Here is a 24578-nt window from a genome sequence, read left to right on the forward strand (position 1 = left end):
GGAGACCCTCCTCCAGGTCCCTCCCCCAGGTGCCCCTCCTCCAGGTCCCTCCCCCAGGAGACCCCTCCTCCAGGTCCCTCCCCCAGGTGCCCCTCCTCTAGGAGACCCCTCTTCCAGACTTCCTCCCCAGGTGCCTCCTCCCCCAAGGCTCCCCGCCAGGTGCCCCTCCCTCAGGTGTTCCGCTCCCAGGTGTCCCCCTAACCCCCTCCAATAGAGGGATGAAACCCTGGTCCCAGAGCAGGGCTTTCCCAGCAGGAATTCTTCCCCCAGTTCAGCCTTCCTGGGGAGCCCATGGGTGGAAGGGTGGGGATTCGGGACCTGGTCCAGCCCGGCCTGACCAGTGGGTACTGGCAGTCGGGGAACCCACCTCCCTGGGCCTCCGCTCCTCACGGGATGAAAGCCCCACCCATGCATGGCAGGGTCTCAGGAGTGAAGGGCAAGGGCTGAGGCTGGGCTTAGGGAGGAGCTGCAGGCTGTGGTGTCAGTCCTGGCCTCAGGCTCGAAGGCGGGTCCTGTTGCTGTCACCTGCAGGGGCTGAGCTCTAGCCGCAGGCTGGGCAGCTGGGAGTGAATGTGCCCAGGGCTGCACGCATATTTTGTCCCAGGGGTGAGGCCTGCCCCTTCCATTGGACACACACATTTCTTGAAGCAGTACCAAGCTTTACGAAGGCCTCGCTTTGTAAAGAGGAGCGAACCCTAGTCAGTACGAGGTCCTGGGTGCAAAGTGGGGTGTGCCGCAGGGGGAGTCACCCCGAGCAGCAGGTCAGGCAGGGCAGCCCTTGGGCACCGGAGCTCAGAGGGATGAGATGCCCAGCCCCGAGAGTCAGGGCCCTGACTCTGCTGCACCCACATGGGCAGGGCCGGGGAGGGAGGAGGGGAGCGGGAGCTAATCTCATTCCTCTCAAGTCCTGGCTCTGCTCTCCTGCGCTCATGTGAGCCTCTCCCTGGGTTTTCGAAGGGTTCCCAGGACCCTTGGGCCTGGAGGGCTTCAGGAGGGTGAGCCCAGCCTCTCCGGGAGGAAGTGATTCTGGGTGATTTTGTGGAGAAAAGGGCTCTGCTGCTACAAACCAGTTTGAAAACCATGCCCCTCCTCGCAAGTCAGGTCCAGAACCACAGGAAACCATGAGGGTTGTTCCCTCATGTGCCCTGGAGGGGACCCTCCAGGTGCGTGCTGCCCTCCCCTGAACCCCACCTAAGACGATCCTTGCTGAGGGCAGCGATGCCTTTAGAGCACAGAATGTTCTAGCAAAACCAGGAACAAGCAAAGCCACCATCATCACCTCTGAGATCTCCCTTGGTTCTGAATGAGCAAATCAAGAAACAAGGGATGAGAGGTTTCACTCCAGGAAACAAGGAACAAAGCTGCCCGCGTGCAGAGCACTGCCCCTCCGGGAAATCCCAGCGTCCACTGCAAAGCCAGCAGGGAGGCCTGGAGATGGGGACTCAGCCCACAGCCCTCCTGGGGCTCAGGGCGGTGGCCAGCGTCCCCCCACCTGGAGGCAGCAAGATGCAGCCGGTGGCGGCGTCACTGCAACCCGTGCGACATGGGCCCCGCCCAGCAGTGCCCAGGGGACTCGGGCCCCGCCCAGCCCCGATGGGGACACACGCATGAGTGTGAACCATGGCCACACAGGTCACAACTTCAACAACTATGACATACGTTTCTCTCTCTCTCTTTTTTTTTTTAGCATTTAAACAAAGAAAGAGCAGATTAATTTTTTTCTTTTCTTTCTTTATTCTTTTTGGTCTTTAAAGTGACAAAAACGAGGAAAAGGAACACGCTGTTACAAAACAGAGCAAGTTTCTTTTCCTCATACTGCTGAAGCCTGGTTTCCCAGGGGCGGCCCTTGGCCTCCTCCACACAGCACTGGTCACTCGTAGCAGCATCTGGGGGACAGGTGGCCTTGCAGGCCAGGTGCCGGGTGCCCAGCGGGCCCCACGCTCTGGGATGAACTTGGAGTGGGAGACGGTGGGTGGGTCCCCCAGCTCTCAAGTGCACAGAGACCCCGCACCCAAGGGCTGGGGAAGAATCCCACACGTGCAATTGGGTTTTTCTGAAGCCTGCGGGAGACCACGCTGAGCCTGCGAGACGGCCGCCCACACCAGCTGCGGGCGAGGCCGGGGCAGCAGGCCCGGTTCCTCCACGGGACCCCAGCATGCGAAGCAGCAGCAGCCAGCAAGTCACGAGTCCCGACTGCCTCGTGAGCCAGGGCAGCCACGGGCTGAGTGGCGGGAAGAAATACACTCAGCGGGAGGAGCCGCTGGGCTCAGGGCCATCCCCTCCCTGGACACACTGCCGGTCCCTGGGGGGCCTCACACCAGGCCGACCACCGTGCCCAGTGGGCTCTGCACGTAGCCGGCCAGAAGGCTCACAGGGTCCCCGAACGGAGATCGGAAGCTCCAGGAAAGCAGGTGCGCCCTCATCGTTGGTGACCTTGGGGAAAGCAAAAAGGGGCAGAGGTTTAACTCAGGGTCGAGTATGGGGGACCAGCCCCTCAAGGTCTGAGTACCAGGCCAGGGTGCCCCGGAGGGTCTGAGGCTCACCCGGGACCCCCAGCACCCCCCCAGCTCCCACCGGCCCTCCTTCCCTCAGGGCCCACAGCCCGGCGTGCTGGGGGAGAGTGCAGGGTCTTCCATGTTTGGGGACTCAGACCACAGGACTCTCCCTGAAGTCCCACAGTCCACGGGCCCTACACGCAGGGCCACAGAGAAGCCAGCAGGCCTGGAGCCTTGTGGCCTCTTGGTGGGGGCTGATGACCATGCCTGTGCCGGGCGCATGGTGTGGAAGGGCCCCCATACATGACTCCGGGGACCCTCGCCTCGCACTGACGGCCCCGTGGAGACCCGAGCCTGGGGAGGAGCCCCAAGCCCCCTCCACCAGGACACAGCCCCACATACGGGGGTCCCAGGGTGGGAAGGGAGGGCTAGACCCTGAGGGGAATACCCTTCCTCAGATCTGTGCGGAGCCCCAGGTGTCAGCCCTGCTTCCATCAACCCCCACCTGAGCCCACGCAGGCCCCGGATGACCACCACAGGCAGAGAGACCTGGCGGGGACAGACGGTCCCCTCAGCCCCGCAACCCAGGGCCAACCCTGGGCCTTGAAGAAAGCAGCCCCCTAAATCCAACAAACAGAGGGACAGACACTGTCAGCCCCAGTTCTCCACCAGCCGGCGGGTGGAGAGCACAGGGACGGGGAAGGCAGCGGAGCCCGCAGAGCCGAGGGCGCATGGGACCACACCAGCCCCACCACTCCTCCTGTCAGAAGGAAGGTGCCTCATGGGCCCTGCCTGACCACAGCAGGGCGAGAGGGACCTGCCCCTGTCGCAGCCCCACCGAGAAGTCACTGGAGGGAACTGCCCCTGTCACAGCCCCACTGAGAAGTCACTGGAGGGACCTGCCCCTGTCCTGGCCCGTGGAGAGGCCGCTGCCACTTCCAGTGCTGCCCTCGTGGAAGCCCTGAGCTGCCACGGGAGAAACTGCAACTGCCCTGAGACCACCATGCTGTGAGGAAGCCCAGCGGCATGCGGGGAGGCCTGGAGGGCACCTGCAGGTGTGTGCTGTGTGAGAGTGTGAGGGTGGATGTGTGTGTGAGCGTGAGTGTGAGAGGGGATTCTTTCTCCTCACGCTGGTCACTCCTGAGTGACAACACTGTAAACAATTTGAAGACCAAGCACCAAGCCGGGATCAATGCTGCAGAGAAGAAAGGGCCGGCAACATCTATAATCCTCTACATGGATGGGCTGCAATCATTAACGTAAACACCAGGTCTTGAGTTAGCCAAACATTGTGTGTGTGTGTGAGTGGATGTGTGTGTGTGAGTGGATGTGTGTGTGAGTGTGTGAGTAGATGTGTGATTGGATGTGTGTGAGTAAATGTGAGTGGGTGTGTGTGTGAGTGGATGTGTGTGTGTGAGTGGATATGTGTGAGTGGATGTGTGAGTGGATGTGTGTGAGTGAATGTGTGTGAGTGCATGTGTGTGTGAGTGGAGTGTGTGTGAGTGGACGTGTGTGTGAGTGCGTGTGTACGTGTGTGAGTAAATGAGTGTGAGTGGATACGTGTGTGTGGATGTGTGTGTGGATGTGAGAGTGTGTGTAAGTAAATGAGTGTGAGTGGATGTGTGTGAGTGGATGTGTGTGGGGATGTGTGTGAATGTGTGAGTGGAGATGTGTGTGTGTGTGAGTGGATGTGTGTGAGTGTGTGAGTGGATGTGTGTGTGTGAGAGTGGATGTGTGTGTGTGTGAGAGTGGATGTGTGTGTGTGTGAGAGTGGATATGTGTGGCAGTGAACAGGGTAGATCTCAGCCTCTTCATCTTCCATAGAAAAAGCCTGTAACTAACGTCTAAATTGAAAACTCAAGGATCAAGCAGCAGCAGCAGTACATCCTCTAGAAATATGAAGGTGAATTCTTGTCATTACATATTGCATGTGACCACTGGACTTGTAAAAACTGAACATACATAGTACGATTGACACAAACACAAATTAAAGAGAAGCTGCATTTTGGACCATCTCCCATTCAGGTCCCAGAGGGCGCAGGAGGCTCTCAGAGGCCCCGCTAACACAGTCCCCAGCCCAACACCAGCTGAGACCTGCCGGGGGTACTAACAGGGACTCCTAAACAGAGCCATGCGTCAGTGCCTCCAAACCACGAGGCTTCACTTTCTCAGTCCTGGAATAACTTTCTCCAACCCCGCAGATTCTGTACGGGAAGCTGAACAGTCCCTGTGAGGAATGTTCGCGAGGATTAGAGCCGGTCACACAAATGCATTCCTACAAATACCGTTTTCCATTTCTCAGAAGGAAAAGGCAGCTGCAATAAGGTAGCCTGAGCCACCGGCTCCACGGCTGACGGGGAGGTGGAGGCCAACCCTAGAATCGCAGCGGCTCCACCTATGTGTCCTCCTGCCCCTGGGGTCCCTCCCAAACTTCTAGGGCATCCCTAGGGACTGTGTGCAGGACAGGTCAGGAGGGCTGTTTGGGCGATCCGCAGAGGCCACAGCTGGTGCTGTGGCACAAGTGGGGTCCCTGCCATGCCTGGAACCTGCTCTGTCCACCCCTTCTAAGGCAGCATTTTAGGATTCGAAAGAGGCTCAAATTAAAGGCAACCACGCTTCCCTGCAAAGAAACACACAGCGCCGGGAGGTCATTAAAACTGTCCAAGTCCTTCTCCATCAACAACAGCATGACCTTTGGAAACGTCGGTAAACATCCATCAGCCACTATCCTCATTAGAAAAATGCGTAACGGGCCTTGGGAGGAGACAGCCTGGACGGGCCCTTCGTCCCGAACAGCAGCAGTGGCCTTCACAGGAGCCACTGTGACTTCACAGGAGCCACTGCTGTCTCTCTCGGCAGCAGAGACAGACTCCAAGGCTGGAGCAGCACTGGCCACTCCTCACATCTCTCCCACCTTTCTAGATGACCCTCGCTCATGGAGCTGAGCTCAGCTGCTCTGCGTCACTGAGGCCTCCAGGACACGAGGTGTTCTCAGGAACCTGGAGGCCTTGGGGCCCCTTCTGCCTGGGATACCTCAGAGCCCCCACCTGGACACGGGGTCAGAGTCTCGTGCTCACCTACTTCTCTCCCACCCCACTGTCTCTGAGGCCCCAAGGCACCAGCACCTCCCTGCCTGGGCCACGCCTTCTCCATGGTGAGAAAGCTGGTGGCTCACACCCTCCCCACAGCTTGTTGGAGAAAAGACTGGGACAGCCAGAGTCCCCCCAGAGAGTAGGGTGTGTCCCACAGCTCTGCACATCACAAGCAGGCGAGGGGCGGGGAGGAGAAGCCGGTGTGGGGTGCTGCTTAGGCTGGAAGCCCAGAAGGATCACCGGGCCCTGCCCAGATGTGGCCACGGGAAGGCCAGGGAGACCAGGACGGGAGTGGACCCAGGGCTGCGGAGGTGCCCACAGAATCCTATCACAGTGGGTTTTAAAAAAAACGGGGAATCTCTAAAAATAGAAAGTGAATGAAACAAAGATGCCTAAGTGTGTTCTGAGGTCATGACTTTGCCGCAGAGAGAGGGACGTGACACACACCCCAAAGGGCCAGACCCCGGGACAAAAAGACAGGCAGGGCGAGCTCAGGCGTTCGCTGGCACCACCCACCGGGACGCCCGCGGGCACCCTCCTTGGTGGGAGGTGCTAGGGTGCTTTTCTTCCGAAACTATCATACTGCATCATAATAGTATTATATATATTTTCAGTAATATGTGACATTATATTGTTATATTTTAAATATTTTACACACCTATATTAAATGTTGATATAGATATATTAACTTTTACATCTATAAAATTGATCATGTTAACATTAAAAGTCAAGATTTCCGGCATCAGACACAAAAGTGAATCCTAGCTGTGTCAACTGCAAAGGTTTAGAAACAGCAGCGGTCGCAGGGGCAGAAAGCAGGAAGCAGGGCTCCCAGGGATGTGGCTGCCTCGGGCCTGAGCCAGAAAACGCACAGTGAGCCCGGATGACGTGGCACGGCGGGGGCAAAGACGCCAGCAGGCTGCTGTGGTCACCACAGGACACGGGCACTGGCCTCCGTCAGCTGACCTAAGATGGCACCGTCTGAGCATGGAAAGAATAGCACTTGTGTGGATCGAACCTGACTAGATATGTTAGCAAACACGTGCGCTTTCACGAGATACACACACTCAGGAGGGACTCCTCGGCCACGCTGGAAGGAGCTGGGGAACCAGCCCCCGCATCTGCCCTGGCCTCCATAAGAATTCTCTGCAAGCGGGGGGTGGCCACAAGTCTTGGTGCAGTGCCATGGAAAGCTGGTAAGGAAAGAGGCTTTTTTGCAAGAATTCTAGTGAGTAAATGAAGACCAGGGCCAGCACCTCGTAATCCCTCATGAAAGAGCAAATCTTAAAGCGATCACCAACGCTGAGTGGAGCCCCAGGGTGAAAACCTGGGTGAACTTGATCGGAACGGATGAGGCTGACAACCCCAAGCCCGCAACCAACCCCGGGGGCTCCAGGAGGGAAGAGCTTCCTGCCGGGCAGGAGCTCCCACTGCCCCTGAGGGGGTCCTGGCAAGAGAGCGAGCCCCACGGCGTGCAGGAAGTCCCACCCTCCACTCCCCATCCTCTGACAGGGGGCACATGCCCTATCCAGGGCATCGAAGCCCGGTGGGGTCAGGGGCAAGGATTTGGAGCTGAAGGTGAGACCCAGGAAGCAACTAGGACGCCTGGCAACAGGTCCACATGGCATTAGGGCATCTCACCAGAGGTGGGCACAACGCTTGGCTTTGAAGGCATGGGTGGGCAGGGGCCTCCAGCAGCATCCCCTTACACTGGGAAAATCCCCCATGTCCCAGGCATCTGACCCCCTGAGAAGCAACTCCAAACACCCCAGCACCTGCCTGCCTGCCCCACCAACGTGGCCTCAATGCCCAAGCTGCTGGCTGGGAGGAGGCGGCAGGGACCGGCTGCTGGGCTGCTGGGAGCCAGGAGGTAGGGCGGGGCCTGAACCCCTGCAGCAGGCTCAGAATTACAGGCCTCTGTTTCCTTCTGGAACAAAATAATTACAACCTTCACGTGGGACCTGAATTCCCTGAAAGCAACGCAGGGAGGTCAGCTGAGAAACCCGTCCTCGGAAGCAGAAGAGCGTTTTTATTTAGAGTTGGAGGAAGAGAAAAGCAAGTTTTGTGCAGGAAGCTCAAGGATGCTGTCCTAAAAGGAAAACATAAATCAGAAAAGCCGAAGCCTGGAGACGGCGGCGGCGCCGCTTCTGGCCTGGAGACTCCAGTGAGCACCGCACTCTTCCAAGTCCCGGCAGCGGCTCCTGCCGACTCAGCACTCCAGTGCCGGGCAGCTTCCTCATTATTATCTTTATTTCCCAGGAGAAATCAACATTATGAAGCTGAAGATCGGAAGTGGCCCGTGCTGCCCCTATGGCCTGTGCACAGCGGACCTTTCTGAAGCAGTGGGCCCCTCCCTCGCCCCACGGGCCCCTGGGCTGAAGCCCATCTCCACCCCTGCTCCCTGGGGCCTTCCCTTCTGTCAGACATGAGGCTGGGGTGGACCCTGGGCTGTGCCCACGCTGCCCACACACACAGCACTGGGGATGCGGAGTGAATGAGACCGGGTGCTCCTCGTCCCGGGAGCCTGGGAATGGCACCTTCTGCGACATCGTGTTTGCGATGTGATTAAATGAGGGTTTTGAGATAAGCGGCCCCTCCCGTGCTATCTACGGGTCCCCAGATGCCACCAGGGTACTTCGAAGAGGCAGAGGCCTTGAGCCCATGGAGGCAGAGCCTGGGGCGACGTGGTCATGAGAGGGGGACGCCTGGACCCCCAGGAGCTGCAGAGGCAAGAGGGATTCTCGTCTGGAGCTGAAGGCACACAGCCCTGCACGCCTTGACTCACGCTCCTGACCCCCAGAGGCATGGGAATAAACGCCTGCGGTCTCAGGGCCCCAGTGTGTGGAGGTTTGTTACAGCAGCTACAGGAAACTCACAAAAGACAAGGACGACCCCAGGGACACTGACCGTTCAGTGGCGCAGAAACCCAGTGCTCCCAGCTGCTGACGGAGGCTGTGCTGGGTATGTCCCCGAAAGTCCCCTGCCAGGGCAGGAGGAGAAAGGGTTGGGCCCCTGGGGCCACAGGAGGCTGGACCCCTCCAGCCTGCACTGTCTGGGGGCCTGTGAAATCACCCCCTTGCCTAAGAGGCCGGGACACCAGGAGAGCACTGAGTCCCCACTTCGGGGAGGTGCCCAGCTTCCAGTCCACGCGTCGGCAGAGCACAGCCCGCCCTGGCCACGACAGGGAAGCACAGGAGGTGCCTGTGCAGGACCAGGTGCCCCCATTGGCCCTCACGGATCCCAGAACACCAGGCAGCCCGCCGCCCCTCTGGGCCGCCCCCCTGCCACCCGACTGCAGTGGTGCTGAGGTGCAGGGCGGGCAAGGTCCCGCCTCAGGTCCTCCCCACAGGGCTGGCCAGTGCCACCCACTTTCCACCACCCTCCTTCCTGCTCCCGCACAGTGCACACGTCCAGTCACCTGTCATCTCCACCCGCCTCTGCTGCTCCAAAGCCTCTGCCTCAAGCAGCCAGTCTGTGGAGAACCCCCCGCCCCAAGCATTGTCCTGGCCCAGGTCCCCCCGACAAATATGGATCCCTGCCCCCAGCCCTCTGCCTGACCCCCCTGTGAGCCTTCCCCTGAGACGCCTCCAGCCAGGCCTCAGGTGCCTCCCGAGAACTGGACCCACCCCTGAGGATGCGGGGCACAGACGGTGGCTCCCCTAGTTCCAGGAGACACCTGCACACCGCCCAGCCTCCCCGTCCCCCGTCACTCTTCCTGTCCTCACGGCTGGAGGTCATTTATTTTATTTGTAAAGCTACCAGATTTTTTAAAGTGTTATTTTATTTTTAACTGACAAATAATAACAAGACCATCTCACTCCTCTGTAATTCTCCAACAGCACCCAGAGTCTGCTTTGGCCCACGGGGCCCTCTGCCCACCTCCACAACCCCTGGAACATGCCCTGCCCTCCTCCTGCCTAGAACACTCGCCCCCACCCTCACCCCATCAGCTCCTGATTAGCTCACCATTCAGATCCTGGCTCCTGCCACCTCCTCCAGGAAGCCTTCCCGGATCCCAGTCCAGGCCAGGTTTCTCGCTGGATGCTCTGCTTCAAGCCCCTCTTCCCTTCCTTCTCAGCAGTTCCTGTGTGTGATTATGCACTAATTTGGGAACTGGTGATTCACAGCCCTCCCCATTTGGCCCCCCTTCTAGCCTGGGTCCAGTGGAGTGCCTGGCCCTCAGTAGAGGTGTGGGTGGGACGGTGGTGAGGGAGAGACCGGGGAGCAGAGAGAGGACCTTGAGCCTGGACGGGGGCAGGACCCCAGCCCGAGGCCCCGGGGCTCACACTGGGGAGGAGCTGCCTTCCCCTCTCAGGCTCCGTAGGCCCAGGCGGTGGTGCGGATGTGGGCGGCATTGCCTTCTCTGGGTCCCCATTCCCAGCTGCAGGACCAGCCTGGCCAGGCAGCTCCTGCTGGGCCCCTGACCCTGCATGTCCGGTGCCTGCACCTGAAGCAGGAGGCTGCTCCCAGGCACAGTAACCCCAGAGCCTGGTCTCCACCACCTGCCCCCGCCCCGGACCTCAGCTCTAACCCCAAGGGGTCCCTGTGGGTGTGGGAGAAGTCCCAGGGAATGGCCTCTCCTGCCGGCCTGAGAGGGCACAGTGGTCACCTCCAAGGGCAGCGGCCACAGGCCATTCACGGGCCCTGGAGCCGGCCGTGACCACCACCGGGGTGGAGTGTCGCTCACTCAGAGGTGGGACCTGTTGTTACCCTGGGAGCGGTGAACAAACAGGCTCAGAGGTGTTGGCTCACTGAGACCGCAACAGCAGGTGACCAGCTGGGACAAGGCCCAACGGCTTCTATTCCTGCACAGGAGGCCAGCCCAGCCTTGGCGCACCTAAATCAGGACCTCACACGGAGGGGTGCCCAAGTGTGTCACACAGCCATACGTCCTAGCGCGGCCCCTGCTGAGGCCGATGTGCCCGTCCCTTGTGCCAGCCAGGCTGCCTTTTGGCACTGCCGGCCACAGGCCCAGTGCCCTGGCACCCTGTGGTCTGTGGGGCATCCGTCTACCCCTGAGCAGGGCCTCCAGCCCCGTAGCAAGCTGAGAGAGTGAGGGGTCTCCCACGGGGAACGCTGGGCTCAGTATCCCCGCAACGGAGCCGATCTCGCGGTGCCTGTGGTGACTGCTCCTTGACAAGTGCCTCAGGCAGCAGACACCCACAAACCTCAGGAAGCTTCTGACACCACCCAGCCGTCCCCGTCCTCATCCTCGGGTGGCTGCAGGAGCGGCTGGGGCCAGGCCAGGGTGGCCGGTGAGCAGGAACTGGGAGGACGACCTTCCCCAGAAGGCCTTCCTGCCCGAGCTCCAGCCCCTACGGCAGCCTCCTCCTCCCGCCCCTCCCTCGGGCATGGCCAGCAGCGCCCCACACCACACTCAGCCTCTGCTCAGAGAGGTGCACCTTCACGATGGTGTTGGCGGGTCCCCCTTCCCAGGAAAGGCAGGTACCCCCGCATTTCCCCTACAAAGAGCAGACCAGAGGTGCGCTGCTGACACTTCAAAGCAAACATTCCCCCAAGGACCACCAACCCCACAGAGGGCGGGAGATCCCAGGCCCCACGAGACACCAGCTCTGATCACGCGGAGCACTTGGGCTTTAGCCCTCAGGAAACAAGACTAAAAAGCCGACCAGGCACACACCACTCTGCGCTTTGGTGCTGAAAGGATCCGGCACCCCCACTCCCAGAGCAGGGGGCTGGTCCTGGCGCAGGCCCCGTGTGCAGGCACGGCCCCCCGTGGAGGCAGGCAAACCCGTCTGGTGAGATTCTTCCTCTACTTCCGGATAAACACAGCCGGCCCTAAGCCTGCAAGACTGTCCTCCCGTCCTCCCGGCTGGGCACTCCCTGCCAGCCAAGGCCTCAGGCCTCACTTGGAGACGTCCTGCGTGGGGGGACGTCACGCCTTGCAAACGCCTGAGTCCAGAACTCGGGGAGGGCCCCCCAGGACAGCAGACGAGAGTCCTCTGACCTTCCTCCTACCCCTCAGAGGATGGTGCCCCGGCTTGAGACACTCCCCAGACTCAAGCTGAGAGACGGCACCCACACCCACTCCCCAACAGGACACCTGCTCCACACCTGCCCCAAGGCCCCAGAACTGATCAGAAAAGGGCCCGGTTCTTGGGGTGAGGGGAGCAGCCAGGTTTGTGCCTGGCCTCAGGAGAACAAGGCAGATGCAGCTGGGTGGCAGGAGGGAGGGGGTGAGGCCAGGCCAGAGCCTGGGCAGCCAGGCAGCCTGGGGACCCTGGGGACCCTGGCTCGACCACAGTGATCTCTCATCCCTGCTTCCACCGGAACCCCAATACGCAGGGTGCAGCAGTGGAGGGGCACCAGGCGCTCCAGTCCCCACCCCCAACAAAGGCTAAGGCCCGAGGATTGTCACCTGGGAAACTGTAAGGCCTCTGGGCAGGTGGCCAGGGAAGACAAGGTCACCAGACGTCACCAAGGCCTAGGCGGAGCCCTGGCCCTGCCCTCTGCGTATAGCACCCCTCCTGCAATCTCTGCATCCAGGGGGCGATTAGGCCATGGAGCCAAGAAGAAGAGCACAGAGGGCCACCAGCTGCCCCCACCCAGAGAGGACTCCTCCCTGGCCTGCCTCTCCTGCTGGGAAGACAAGAGGGGCATCTAGGAGGTGCGGAGAGGCCTCTGGAGCTGGGAGAGCAGCCTTCAGGAGCTCAGGGCAGAAAACAGCCCCTCGGCAGGCTCCGGATGCCCCACATGTTGATTATAGGGGCGTGGGTGGTGCCCCCAGCCCCACAAGGTGACACGCCCACACCTCCACACAGCGTAGTGCCCCCCAGGCACAGAGAATCCACACAAGGCCTGGCTGGAGATTCTACAAAGTGCTCCTAGGGGAGGCCGACAGTGAGATGCTGTCCCCGGGAACAGGCCCCCACACCACGTCCCAGGTCCCGGGTGCCTGGCCATGCACACAGCCTGCTGACGACGGAGTGTGCACTGGCCCAGGAGGAAGATTCGGGGGGGTTGTGGGGGGCAGGGCTGGGCCAGTCTGGGGAGTTGGGGTGGGGGCTTCATCTGAGGGTGGGAAGCTCACCTCGCCCTCCCTCCTTTAATGTCCTGGGATGGCCTATCCGTGAGCGGGAGGAGGGAGACGCCCGCTCTGATCTTTGGAAAGAGCAGTGAGAGTGTGTTCCCTGAGTGAGTAACGCAAGGCAGGGCCTCAGCCTGGGCTCTCCCCTCCCCAGGATCCGTCAAACCACATCCCTGACTCCAAACAACGAATGAGAGCATGAGAAGCTCCCTTCTGGCCTTTGAAAAATGGCTGCCAAACACAAACTCGCTTTCAACAAGCACCGGTGGTGACTGGCCTCCTTGCAGTGCGCCTCTTGTGTGAATCAGAAGCGCAGATGGCATCACCAGTGAGGGCAGCCATTTTCCGGACGGCTGGGGCCCCAAGCAAGCCAGCCGAGGGGCACGGGCGGCGGCTCCCTGGGCCTCAGGGCCCGGGGCAGAGGCACGGCCTGGACACAGGTGTGGGCTGGGGCTGGCCGGGGGAAGGAGGCTGCCGCTGGCACACTCACCTGGTCAGGGAACCAGTTACGTTTCAAACTGGGTTAAGAGCTCCCTGATTTCCGGGGCCACGTGTCGCGCGGCATTTGCAGCCTCGGTTATAGCTTTCCGATACATCCCCTTCTTCTTACGGTTAAATCTCAGTTTGAAAAATTCAGAGAAAGGGGAGAGTTTTGAAATAGACAAGAACGACGTAGTCGGAGAACCAAACCACGAGACCTTCGCTTCTCGCCAAGACGGCTCCCCGTCCTCCTTCTGGCCGAGGCTGATGTCAAGAACACGCGCCGGCCACCAAGGAAAACCATGGATCTTACCCCAGACGATGTCCCCCACGGCCACAGTCCTGCCGTCCTCCGTGATGCACTCCGACACGCTCTGCGTGTGCAGCCTGACCGTCAGGGGCGGCACCGTCTGGCGACCCTCTCTGGACGCGGGGGGCGCGGGCGCGCCGTGGCCAGACGAGAGGTCACCCGTGTCTGCCGGCGTCCCTTCCGAGCCGGACGATCTGGCCTCGTCCAGGCTGTCGCTGCTGCACGCCGACTCACTGGCACAGTCTGCTCTCCCCTCAGGGCAGCCGACAAGAAACGCCAGGCCCTCGCGTCCCTGTGCACCCTGGGGACAGCTCTTGAAGTCATCGTCCTCACCCGAACTTCCAGAAGACAAGTCCCCCAGCCCACCGGCAGGGCCGTCGGCACAGGGCGCCGGCGAGCTGTCCCGCGGGTACCCGTTCAGCTCCTCCACCAGCTCGGCCCGGTACACGGGCTCGTGCTCGCTGTCCCCCAGGCGGTGGGGCTTCAGGCGGATCTTAGGGGGCGGCAGGTCCGCGCCGGGCGGCACAGGCCGCGTCAGTTTCAGCCTGGGGATGGAGGCCGAGGGCGCGCAGGACGGCCGGTCCCGGGACTCTCTGTCCGGCACCTCGGGGTCCTGGCTGCCGTCGTCCTGCGGGGCCTGCTGGGGACGGAAGGGCTCCAGAGAGCCGTGCACGCGGGAGGGGATCTTGACCACCTCCCCCTTGCCCTGGGGCGTGCTGTAGGAGATCTTGATGACCGGGCTCCGCGGGACCCGCTCCGCCGGGGCCCTGTCCGCCTCTCGCCTCTCCCTCTTGCTCCTCCTGGCGGTGGCCGCAGCCGTGGGGTCGCTGTTCTCCGGCTCCTCCGGCTTGCGGAGCTCCCTGTCCGGGCCACTGCCCAGCCTCCTGCGGGCCCTGGGCGCGGCCGGGGGTCCGGGGCTGGCCTCCGGGGGGCTCAGCGTGCTCTTGCACTTCTCGCAGAGCACCTGGCGCGGCCGCAGGCGGATGGTGCTGAGGATGAGGCGCCCCGGGTCGCGGTTGCGGGACAGACGCCGCCGGGTGCGCTTGATGGTCCTGGGCGGCGGCTGGGGCACCCACAGCTTGTACGTGTCCCGGAGCCACAGCGGGTGAGGGAAGGGGGCGCCTTCGAAGTACGGCGGGTACGGGGGCAGGCTTCCGGCGGGCAGCGGCGGCACGAGGGGCGGGGGTGGCTCGGGGCCGGTGGTCTCGGGGGGCTGAACCCCGCGGGCAGGAGGTGGGGAGCTGGACCCCAGCTGCATCACCTCTGCATCCCCCTCCTCGGGAACCCGGCCATGGCTGTTGCTGGCAGGGGGTTCGTCGACCTGGGGCAGCGGAGCCAACGGGGGTAGGCCAAAGAGACCGGACCTGGCAATGGAGAGAGAGAAACCACAGTGAGAAGGGACCCTGGCACATCTGCCACCCGAACCAGCCCCCAGAGCCAAGGCCCCCGACCCGTGCTCCAGCAGGTCTGGGCAGCGAGCCATGCCGAGTCCAGGGCTGTATTTCAGGACGGTAATGCCCATGTTCCCTGTGTACGTCCTGGGTTGGACACAGCAGGGCAAGGCATGTGCCTTCCAAAGTCACGCAGCACATGGCCGGGAGGCCAGCTGCTTCCCCGGCCAGAGAGAGGCACAGAGGCTCCGAGCCTCAGTCCATGGCCCCAAGGGACATGTGGACCCCAGCAGGAATGCCCCCAGGAAGCCTGACCTGGCCTGGGGAGGAGGGGTCTGGCTGCTTGTGGCCCGTGGCCCTGCGCCCCAAAACTCAGGCTCCTTGCTCACAGGCTCAGCCGTTCCCTCCTCTCCTCTCCGAGGGGCTGGGGGACTCAGGGAAGATCCCCCTAGGGCCAGGCAACCCTTCAACCCCCAACGCAAGCCCCTGGAGGAAGCTCCCTGCAGGAGCCCAGGAGAAGGCCGTCCTACAGGAGCAGGGTTCCAGGTGCGTGACGTGTGTCTGGGGTGGGGCTGCGCGTGGCCCAGGGCTGAGCCCTCTGGAGATGGCCCAGATGCTTTCAGTGACCCCGAGAGAGCCCTCATCCCCATCTGCCCACACAACCTGGAAGGCCCTCCCTGCCCGCCTGGCACCGTCAGGCCCTCCCCCGCTGGGTCACACGATCTGCAGGGGAAGGGGCAAAACGGGCAGGAGCAGCCACTGCTGGGGGAGCCACAGTTAAGGCCCTGCGGCTGCCACAGCCAAGACACCAATCCCAGGTAAAGGCCTTCTCATCCTGGGACTCGCTGGGCCAGGCAGCCTGCACTTAACAGGCATTACCCAGCACTGTGCGTGGCTTTGGGGCATTTGTCCTCAGAAGCAGCTCACGTCCTAGAGTGCAGGCCACCTCGCTGCACAGACACCCGGCTGCCCCATCATTCTCGAGGCCCAAGTGCAGCCAATGTCCACGAGCCCTGTCCCCTGTTGGCCTCATCCCGCCCAACAAGCTGCTGTGAGCACGTCAGGAAAACAGTTCTGGGAACGCTGACGTTACCACAAACCATGGAAGACAGGTCCACAGAATCCACGTGTTTCCACAGTGAACACGTGTAACTGGTAACAAACAAGATGCAATTTTCAAGACTGCTGTAGCTAAACCAGAGAAAAAAGAGAGGGAGATGGAGAGAAAGAGACAGAAAAGCTAGACAGCATTGCAACTCGCCGGGGAGGGCGCAGCAGTGGCCTTGGGGCCTGCGAGGGGATGAACACGGGGTGGGGGGTTCTGTTCTGTGGTGGGTGGGGGTGGTCAGAGTGAGCCCCACCCGCCCCATTCTCCTCTGGCCGGGCACCGCTGTGGGGCCTGCAGCCACAGGCTAGCGACGGCAGGAGCGTCTCTGTAGTGCGGGCCGGGCCCCCTGTGCACATGGTCTCACTGAGCCCTGCAGCAGCCCTGGGAAGCGGGCTGTCTTCAATTCTGATGGGCTAAGACTTTCTCGAGAAAGGAGAGCCAGGCACACAGGCCCAAGGGCATGATGCGCTGAGGCCAGTCCCGGGCGGTGCCCTCACCAGTCCCAGCCAGGTGCTGGTGCCAGGACCGAGGAGCACAGACCCCATGCACCCTGGGGGGCCAGTGGGCCACACCTGGCCGCTCCAGCGTTTGTGAAGAAAGTTTCACCAGCACACAGCACAGCCCCCAGGCTCCTTTATACGCTGTCTGTGAGCCAGGCCACAGTGGGGCCACCCAAACTGGCGACTTTCACTTACAGAAAAGGTTTGCCAGAGTTAAGCTGTGGAAGATGAGCCTTTGCCCAAAGCCAGCCCCCACCCCCACCCAGGGTTGCAAGCTGGTGTCTCCAAGTCCCCTGGCCTCATAGCCAGAACTGGCCTCTGCACCCAAATCAGCAGCCGGTTCATCATCTTCCATGAGCACCTTGTGAGCATTTAACATAGGCTGAGCATTCTGAGAACCAACCTCGTGTGCTCACACACAAGCACGTCCAGGTGCATGCACACTCCTCACGCTGGTGCACACGCCCGCTGGTGCATGCAGGCACCCTGAGCTTCTGGGCCAGCGTGCTTACGGCCCCTTGCTGTTGGGGGAGCCAGGAACCCCTCCATAGGACCCACTACACCCCATGAAAGGGCCTCAAATGAGGGCAAATGAGGGGATGTTGGCAAGGAGAAGGCCCCCCACAGAGCAGAAGTATCCCTGCCAGACGACGGTGGCTATGACAGCCAGAGGGAGGGGGCAACCCCGCTAGGGCTGGGGAACATGGCACCCTGACCACACGGGGTTGTGGACTGGGCTGAAGGTGCCAGGAGCCTGAGGAGGGCCCCACAAACGGAGCCAGCCCCACCCCTTGCCCCAGGATCTTCAGCCACAGGCCAGGGAAGGGGTTAGCCCCTTCCCAGGCAGATCAAACAGGTGGGGGGCAGCCTGAGCTTTGCCATCCCCTTTGGGGCCCTGAGTCACACCTGCATCAGTGCCCAGGGACCGGACAAGCCAGCCCTGCAGAAACGGCCGGTGACCCTGGCACGTCAGGCAGCCATACTTCCTTCCTGGAGCTGCCGCCCTGCCCAGGCCACACCCCAGCGCACTGGTGGGTAAACAGGGTGGGAACAGAACAGGGTGGGAACAGCTCACTCCGCAGGCTGGGACGGGTGGGGGAACCCAGCCCCAGGGATCTTGCAAAGCTAACATCAGGGCCCCCAGGCTGCTGGGAGCTCGGCTCCTGCCCTCCTTGAGCAACCCCACGAGATACAGATCAGTCTTCCCATTTCACAGATTGGCCGGTGAGGCCGAGCGAGACCAGGGAACGTGCCTCCAGGCTGAGTGGGTGGGTGCCCGCTGGGGTCTGCTGCCTCCAGGCACGGGGATGGCGCTGGCACAGGGAGAACCTCAGTGGCTTATCCTGGACCCTGGGATGTGAAGAGTGGTCCTTCTGGAAGTGCACAGGTGCAGTGTAGTTCCCCACACACCCACCCCTAGGGACAGGGGCCCTGCTGGACTGGCTGTGACCCACAGGGAACACCAAGCCTTGGCAGCTGGGAAGATGGAGAGGCCCTGGAGCCAGATGAGCCTGCTGGGTCCAGGCTGCCCTTTTAGAGCCACCAGTTGGGCCCTGCCTATGGGGAAGAGGACACGCGAGGGGCCCCTTGAAGCAAGCCTCAGGCAGCATCCTTGTGAGCTCAGGGACAGAACAAATAACCTTTGCTTTGAGAAACGGCTGGGGAAACCGAGGCAGGGGTGAGGCGCCCTGGAGTCTCTAATTGCAGAATGGACCAGACCCCAAAGCAAAAAGTACGCCAGTGCCACTTGTAATGGCACAGCAGCATCCCAGCAAGGACATGGGGGCCCTGGAGACCAGGCCTGAGGTCCTCAGCCAGACACAAGTGGCCGAGCCTTAACTCGGCCATGGCGGCCCTGGGGCCTCGCCTGGATGTCAGGCTCAGCCAAACTCCCAGAAAGGCCCAGGCCTGAGGTCTGCCCAGGGCCGGGGCCGTGGCCGTGGCTGGGAGGAGCACAGCCCTGGCTGCCTGCCCAAGCCCCCTGCACTTGCTGGCAGCACCTCCCCACGGCTTCCCCATTCTACAGACCGGGGCCATGAGATGGCAGATGCCCACATGGCAGCCCCCTGTCTGGCCTCCTGGGCCCACATTCACCCTGGACCTTCCTTCCTCGCTCTCTGATCAGGAAAGGCCACCCTGTTGTGGCCTAAAGAGGTAAAGAAAATGCGGCTCCTGGGACAGGAACAGACAGCCTCAGTGCAGCCCAGGACAGCCTGAGTCTGGCACCCAAGGCCTCGGCTATGCTCCAGTGTCAGTCTAGAAAGCGTCTGCAGTCTCCCCGTAGCGCTGCAGACACCCACAGCAGGACAGCATGCGGGAAAAGGGCGGGCAGGTCAGGCCTGCTGGGGGCAGTGGGGCCTCCCTGGAACACCTCTCTCAGGGGTTACGGAAAGCAGGCTGGCAGGAGAAGCCACAGGCTAGACACCAGGGGAGCACCTCCTCCAAGGCCCCACAAGGGGAGCCTGCCTCACCCTGTGGGCACCTGCTCCAGGATCTCCAGGGGAGAGCAGGTGGGACCAGGTGGCCACGGCCGGCCCCCTGTGTCCTGGACTCAAGGGTTTATGAGCCATCAGCATAGTCCCTCTCTAAGCACTGTGGGGCTCCCCAAGTAGCACAAGGGCAGGCCCCCACCCCACGCCCTCCTTACCCACTCACTCAGATGCCATCCCCTTGAGACGCTCCTAAGACCAGCCATGCTAGCCAGGCCTCCAGGTGCCCTGGCCTTCAGTGCACTAGGCCTGTGTCCCTCTCACTCCCCAAGGGCGGGGGGCACAGCCTATCACCACTGCAGCCCTGGCCCAGGTGCTCCCCCCGTTGATTGTTGAGTGAATCGTCCCAAGAGCAGCCCCCAGCAGTGGAGCCTCCACCCGGACAGGTGAGCCCAGGACAGAGCTCAGGGTGCCCTTCTGCTGGCACAGTGTGGGCTAGGGTGTCTGGGCTAGGGTGTGGTTCACAGAGGACAGTCCCCTGACCTTTCCAGCAGTCTGTGTCTGGAACCATAGGCAACCCACAACTGGGGGAGGCCGATAAATACCAGCTCAGGGATCGAGCCAGGAGGCTCTGGTGGGGCAGGCCAGCCCTTCTGCACTCAGAGCCTCGTCTGTCCTCAGGCCACCCCTCAGCCAGGGCCACCCCACCCAAGATCCTCAACCAGAAGCACACCCCCAAATCACCCGCAAAACAACGCAGGTCAGGGCAAGGCTGGCGTCATCAATGCTCTGGAAGGAACCACCACATTGGCCCAGATTGGGGGAAGCTGACTGGAGACCACCTGCTCCGGGCTTGGCCCACTTCCTGGCACACAGTAGGGTGTGCGATGAACCCACCCAGATGTACATGCAGGCTGACGCTCAAAAGAATCTTGCTTCAGATCACACGGCCTTCTGGCACAGGCCAGGCAATTCCACCCACCTGCCAAGCCCCTCTCCCCTCTGCTTTGCAAGCAAGGGAGAGAATGCCATCTCCCAAACCGGCCGACAACAAACGCTGGCTGCTGGGCCCACCTCAGCCCTGCATCCCGGCACCTGTGTGAGCGGGGCCGCCATTCCCGTGGGATTGCTCTGAACAGGTGCGCCTGGCTGCCCGCCGCCTGCGCTCAACAGCGCCGGTTGCACTGGGACCCACAGGTTCCCTGAGGTGGGCGGACACCTGTCATAGGGCTCCCAGCAGCTCTTCCCCGCGAGTCAGCACCCACACTTGGGGACTGGGCCTCCACTGTCACACGCGGGGGATAAGGGCAGGCACCACGCCCTGATGAGAAACTGGCACCTGGGGAAGGCAGGTCAGCACCCTGCGGTCCGAGGCAGGGCTGGAAACAGGAGCCCTGGGACTCGGAAATCAAGGGCGGAGAACCGGCTGGAGACTCAGGCTCAGGGGACACAAGGGAGGGGGCAGGGTCCTTCCAGGACAAGCCTCAGGATTGGGGGTGGGGGAGAGGAGAACAGCCAGAGAGACTCAGGCACAGGGGAGAGGAGGGAGGGGGCAGGGGTCCTTCCAGGACAAGCCTCAGGACTTGGGGTCGGGGAGCCTGCTCTACCTTCAGATTCCCCACAAGGACAAGGGGGCCAGCCCAAGGCAGCAAGGGCGGCTGCTAAGTGGCTGTGCCCGCAGAGGCCCAGCGCCCAGCTCCGTGGGCGGCTCTGGTTACAGCTGAACGTGGCAGGCAAGGTTGACACCCATGCATCCTACAGCTGCCAGTTCCCACGCCGGGGGTCCCATCGGGCCTGGTTTTTTCCATGAAGGGGAGGTGGTGGTGTAGATTTGCAAACCAGGTTAGCCATGGGCCTCAGGGAGGAGAGCCCGAGGCCACTGCAGATATTCTCAGCCTCCCTTGTCCCGAGTCAAGGAGCCCAGGAAATGGGGCAACCCACTGCTGCTCGTGCCCCTCTCCAGGGAGGAAAGGCCAGGCAAGGTGGTGCAGGTCTGGCAGGGGTGCGGCCCTGCGGACCAGGACCAAGCCCAACCCTGCCTGCCAGAGGAAGCTGAGGCCGATGGTGGAGGGGATGGCAGCTCCCAGGTGGCGATTCTGCAGCCCCTGAGTGTCCCTCCATCCTGCCCGTGCACTCCCAGCAGTAGCCCACACGGAGCGGGCAACAGCCACACGGGAGCCATATGTTAAATCACATGACTTGTGGATAAATGGCTTCTGGCACATCTAATGAAGAGATAACGTCTGCGAAATAATTGTGGAAGGAACACAGTCCTCTCTGCTAATTCATGTCACCAGGCAAAAATCTGGGCTCCGTGGATGGAAAAAGTTGGGCCTTTACAAGAGGTGCCTTTTCCTGCTCCCAGTTTCAAAAGAAAGCCCTGCAGGAGCGCAGCGAGGCCACAGCCTGATTCATGCCTAATCATTGATCTGGCAGCGACAGCTCCCTGCCATGTGACGCGGTGTCCAGGAGGCTCATCTGCACTGCATGGGTCCCTGCAGCCGGTGCACAGGTGCCACTCAGGAGGAGCCGCCCTGCCCTGCCCTGCGCCCCCCACCCAGGAAGCCAGGGCTCCCGGGGGATGTGCCCATGGCTCCCACAGCTTGTACCTCTTCACGCCCCCATGACTCAGGGCTCCCTGGCCTGAAACTGTTCTTAAATCGCACAGCTGGGCGCAACTGCTCTCCCCGAATCCAAACCTTAGCCGCGGAGTCACTCCCAGCAGCCAGGGGCCCATGGCCTTCGACAGGGCACCCCCACCTGTGAGTAATTGCCAGGGCAAGGCCACGGCGCATCTGACCCTCCCCCGCTTTAACGACAATTCTGCCAACAGCCGAATTCAACAGTGGGTCTGAACAAAGAAAAGTGCGTTAATTATGGCAGATGTGTGGAGTTCCGGGACCCCGGCCCCGCGCCCCCCGCCCCGGCCCGGCCCGGCGCCCGCCCCGAAAAGTCGCGACGACTTTGAGAACCACTTTCGCCCCCCGAGGGGCGGCCGCACTCGCGCGCCCCAAAACCCGGGTTCGGCAGAAACCGAAAGCGGGCGCGGGGGCCACGCCACCCCCACCCCGGAGGCGCGTCCCGGGTCTCCGGGCGGCGGAGGGGGGTGTCGGGTGGGGACCCCGGGGGTGTCCCGGCCCGCGCCCCCGCTCACTTTTTCGTGCAGTCCAGCAGGATCCCCGCGAAGCTCCGCTCGCCGCAGCTCACCGTGACCACCAGCGCGCCGTTGACGACCTGCTCCACCCGCACCGGCAGCCGGCAGCCGGCGCGCGGCTCCATGCTCCCGCCGCGTCCCAGGCCGCCCCCGCCCCGCCGCCGCCGCCGCCGCCGCCGCCGCCACCGCCGCCGGGTCAGCCCCGCGCGTGACGCCGCCCCGCGGCCGCCTGACGTCACAAAGCTCCGCTGGGGCGGCCGCCACAGCCGAGCCGGGCCGGGCCGGGGGCGCGCGGCCGCGGGCTCCGCTCCCGGGGACCCCGCCCGCCGCCGCCGCCGCGTCCCAGGAGAAGCCGCGCCCGCCCGCAGAGCTCGGCCGGACGCGCGGTGCGGACCCCCGGGCTGGAGAGGGGGCTGCGCCCGGGCTCGCGGCCCACGCTGGCCGGGAGTGTCCCCTGGCTCGGGAGGACCCGAGAGCCACGATCCCGGGTGCGGCGGGGGGGACACCAGCCGTGGCCGGAGCCCCGGGACCCCATCCCCCCGCTCCCCTGCCTGGGGCCGGTCCCGGGCCCCCCTCCCCCTCCGGCCCAGCCCGGCGCCCTCCCTCCCTCCCCGGTGGCCCGGATCCTCCCGCCTGGGGTCGGCCGCCCGCGTGTTCCGGCAGCGCCCCGCGCTGGGCTCCGGCGGCCCCGGGCACTGCGGCGAGGAAGTCCCGGGCGGCGCGCGCAGGAAGCCGGGGCAGGCGGAGGAGACGCGGGGCGCCCGGGGGCAGCGGCCTAGTGTCGCCCTCGCCGCGTGGGGGGCGGGACACTGGGTCGCCCCACTGGGCTCGGCGCCTCTCGGGGCGACAAGCGGGCGCGCGCCCGGCTCAGGGCCACCCTGCGCGCCTGGGGGTGGCCGGCACCGGGGCCCCGGGGGGTTAACTCCGTCAGGAGGTCTCGGGCGCGTCTCTCTCTTCGGGTTGCCGGGCCCAGGGGCCAGGCGCGCCTCCGCCAGTTTACAAAGGAAACAGCCTCCTTCCCCCGCGGCAGGGCTCCCGGACCCGCGGGCTAGGAGTGGGAGGTGACGGCGCCGGACCCCCTTCCCCCGGGACCCCCGCAGGCGCCTGGCTCCCGCGCCTTCAGGCGTCAAAGCCCCCGACTTCCCCGAGCACCAGCATGTCTGCACCCCGCTCAGAACGCAAGGGCCCGGCCTGCTGCGGTGACCTTGGCCCCGGGCCGGGCTTCTGAACCGGGCTCGCAGCGCCTGACGAGGCCTGGAGGCGAGGCGGGGGACCGCGGAGTTGTCCTGGCGACCCAGCGCCGCCCGGCAGGGCTCCTCCCAGTCTGGGAATGGAGGACCACCGCCCCTGGTGCCACTGGGGACCGTCGGGTCGCTGGCGCCTCTCGACCTCGCCCTCCGGCGGCCGCGCGGCAGGGGGAGCCTCAGAGAGGAGCCAGGGCGGAGTGAGGAAGCCCGCGGGGCCTGGGACACCTGACCGTCCCGGGTAGAACAGGGGTAGGGACCGAGGCCGAATGAGCCAGAGTTCCGGCCCAGGACAGTCCCAGAGGAGGCCTGGAAGCCCAGCGAGCGTCTGTCCTCCTCTGTGTGGCCTGGGGCTCCCGCCAACACTAAGCCCTTCCTGGGGCCTCAGGCACCTCAAGGCGCCCCCTCCCCGGGGTCAGCCAGCCCCTGCCCACTGGCCGCCAGGCCTGCAGTGGAGCCTGCGTGCTGTCCTGCGCACAGGCCTCTGCAGCTGCCCCCTCCAGGGGGTGGGGCTGACTTTGGAGGAGAAATGCCAGGCAGCAGGGACCCCCTCACCACGCTGCTCCGGGTTGGGCTGAGCGGCCATCCTGAGGCTGCCCACTTGCTTGGCTCTTCTTCCTGCCTGCTGGAGAGGCCTGCTGGGCACTGCCCTTTCTGAGCATTGGGGACTGCCAGGGCGAATCAGCATTCAGGCTGGTGGGGCCAGCATGGGATGGGGTTAATGCTCAGGGGGCTGTATGTGGGTGGGGGGATCCAGAAAGAGTGTCCAGGGGAGCTGTCAGGGGAGCACCAGCATTCACCAGGGCTCCACCAGGTGGGCAAAAGCAAGGGCTTCCGAGGTGGGGGTGGGGGTGGGCAGGATCCTCTGCAAGGTGTCTGCGTGCGCCTGGGGCTCCTAGTGACTTCCCACGCCAGCAGGAGGAACAGTTTGGGGTGCGCTGAGGGACCCACCTGTGGACTTGCTGGGCTTTGAGAGGAACCAAGGCTGGGTGGCGGCGGGCAGGACGGGGGAAGAGGGTTCTGGGGCACAGAGGGCCAGACAGATGCACCCAGCAGCTGGCAGCTCTGGCTGGAGAGGGGAAGAGGGCAGTGAGAGGCATGGCTGGCCCATGGCACCTCCTGCCCCTCTGGCCTGCCCGCCTTCCCTCTGCCTCTTCCCCTCTGGCCCGTGCTATTTACTGTGTGTTTTTAAGTGAACTTGGAAGCCTTTTTTTTTTTTTTTTTTTTTTTTTTGAGACGGACTCTTGCTCTGTCGCCCAGGCTGGAGTGCAGTGGCACGATCTCAGCTCACTGCAAGCTCCGCCTCCTGGGTTCACGCCATTCTCCT

At 63.1% G+C, this 24578-nt stretch overlaps 1 protein-coding gene across 4 annotated transcripts; it reads right to left on the reverse strand.

Annotated features, from left to right (window-relative positions):
• Positions 1 to 1710: 1710 nt before the first annotated feature.
• Positions 1711 to 23250, reverse strand: PWWP2B (PWWP domain containing 2B). 4 transcript variants are annotated; one of them, XM_030805024.1, is made up of 3 exons: positions 23212 to 23250; positions 13126 to 14789; positions 1711 to 2433 (listed from the first exon to the last, which is right to left on the reverse strand). In XM_030805024.1, exon 2 carries the CDS (start codon positions 14681 to 14683, stop codon positions 13142 to 13144), a length of 1542 nt encoding a protein of 513 aa, XP_030660884.1. In that variant the 5' UTR covers positions 14684 to 14789; positions 23212 to 23250; the 3' UTR covers positions 1711 to 2433; positions 13126 to 13141. The 4 variants fall into 4 exon arrangements, with proteins under 4 accessions (XP_030660884.1, XP_030660889.1, XP_030660881.1 ...); XM_030805029.1 differs by lacking the exon at positions 23212 to 23250 and adding an exon at positions 22008 to 22185 and having other exon boundaries at positions 13429 to 14789; XM_030805021.1 differs by lacking the exon at positions 23212 to 23250 and adding an exon at positions 22008 to 22185.
• Between the last annotated feature and the right edge of the window lie 1328 nt (positions 23251 to 24578).

The sequence above is a fragment of the Nomascus leucogenys genome, chromosome 3 (assembly GCF_006542625.1).
Source record: "Nomascus leucogenys isolate Asia chromosome 3, Asia_NLE_v1, whole genome shotgun sequence".
Lineage (NCBI taxonomy): Eukaryota > Metazoa > Chordata > Mammalia > Primates > Hylobatidae > Nomascus > Nomascus leucogenys.

What these genes read in the sequence shown, in the direction of transcription:
- PWWP2B (XM_030805021.1), bottom strand. Translation starts at nt 22,132, where the DNA reads ATGGAGCCGCGCGCCGGCTGCCGGCTGCCGGTGCGGGTGGAGCAGGTC. An exon ending in CTGCTGGACTGCACGAAAAA is followed by an intron (nt 14,790 to 22,007) that starts GTGAGCGGGGGC and finishes CTCCATTGCCAG; the next exon opens with GTCCGGTCTCTTTGGCCTAC.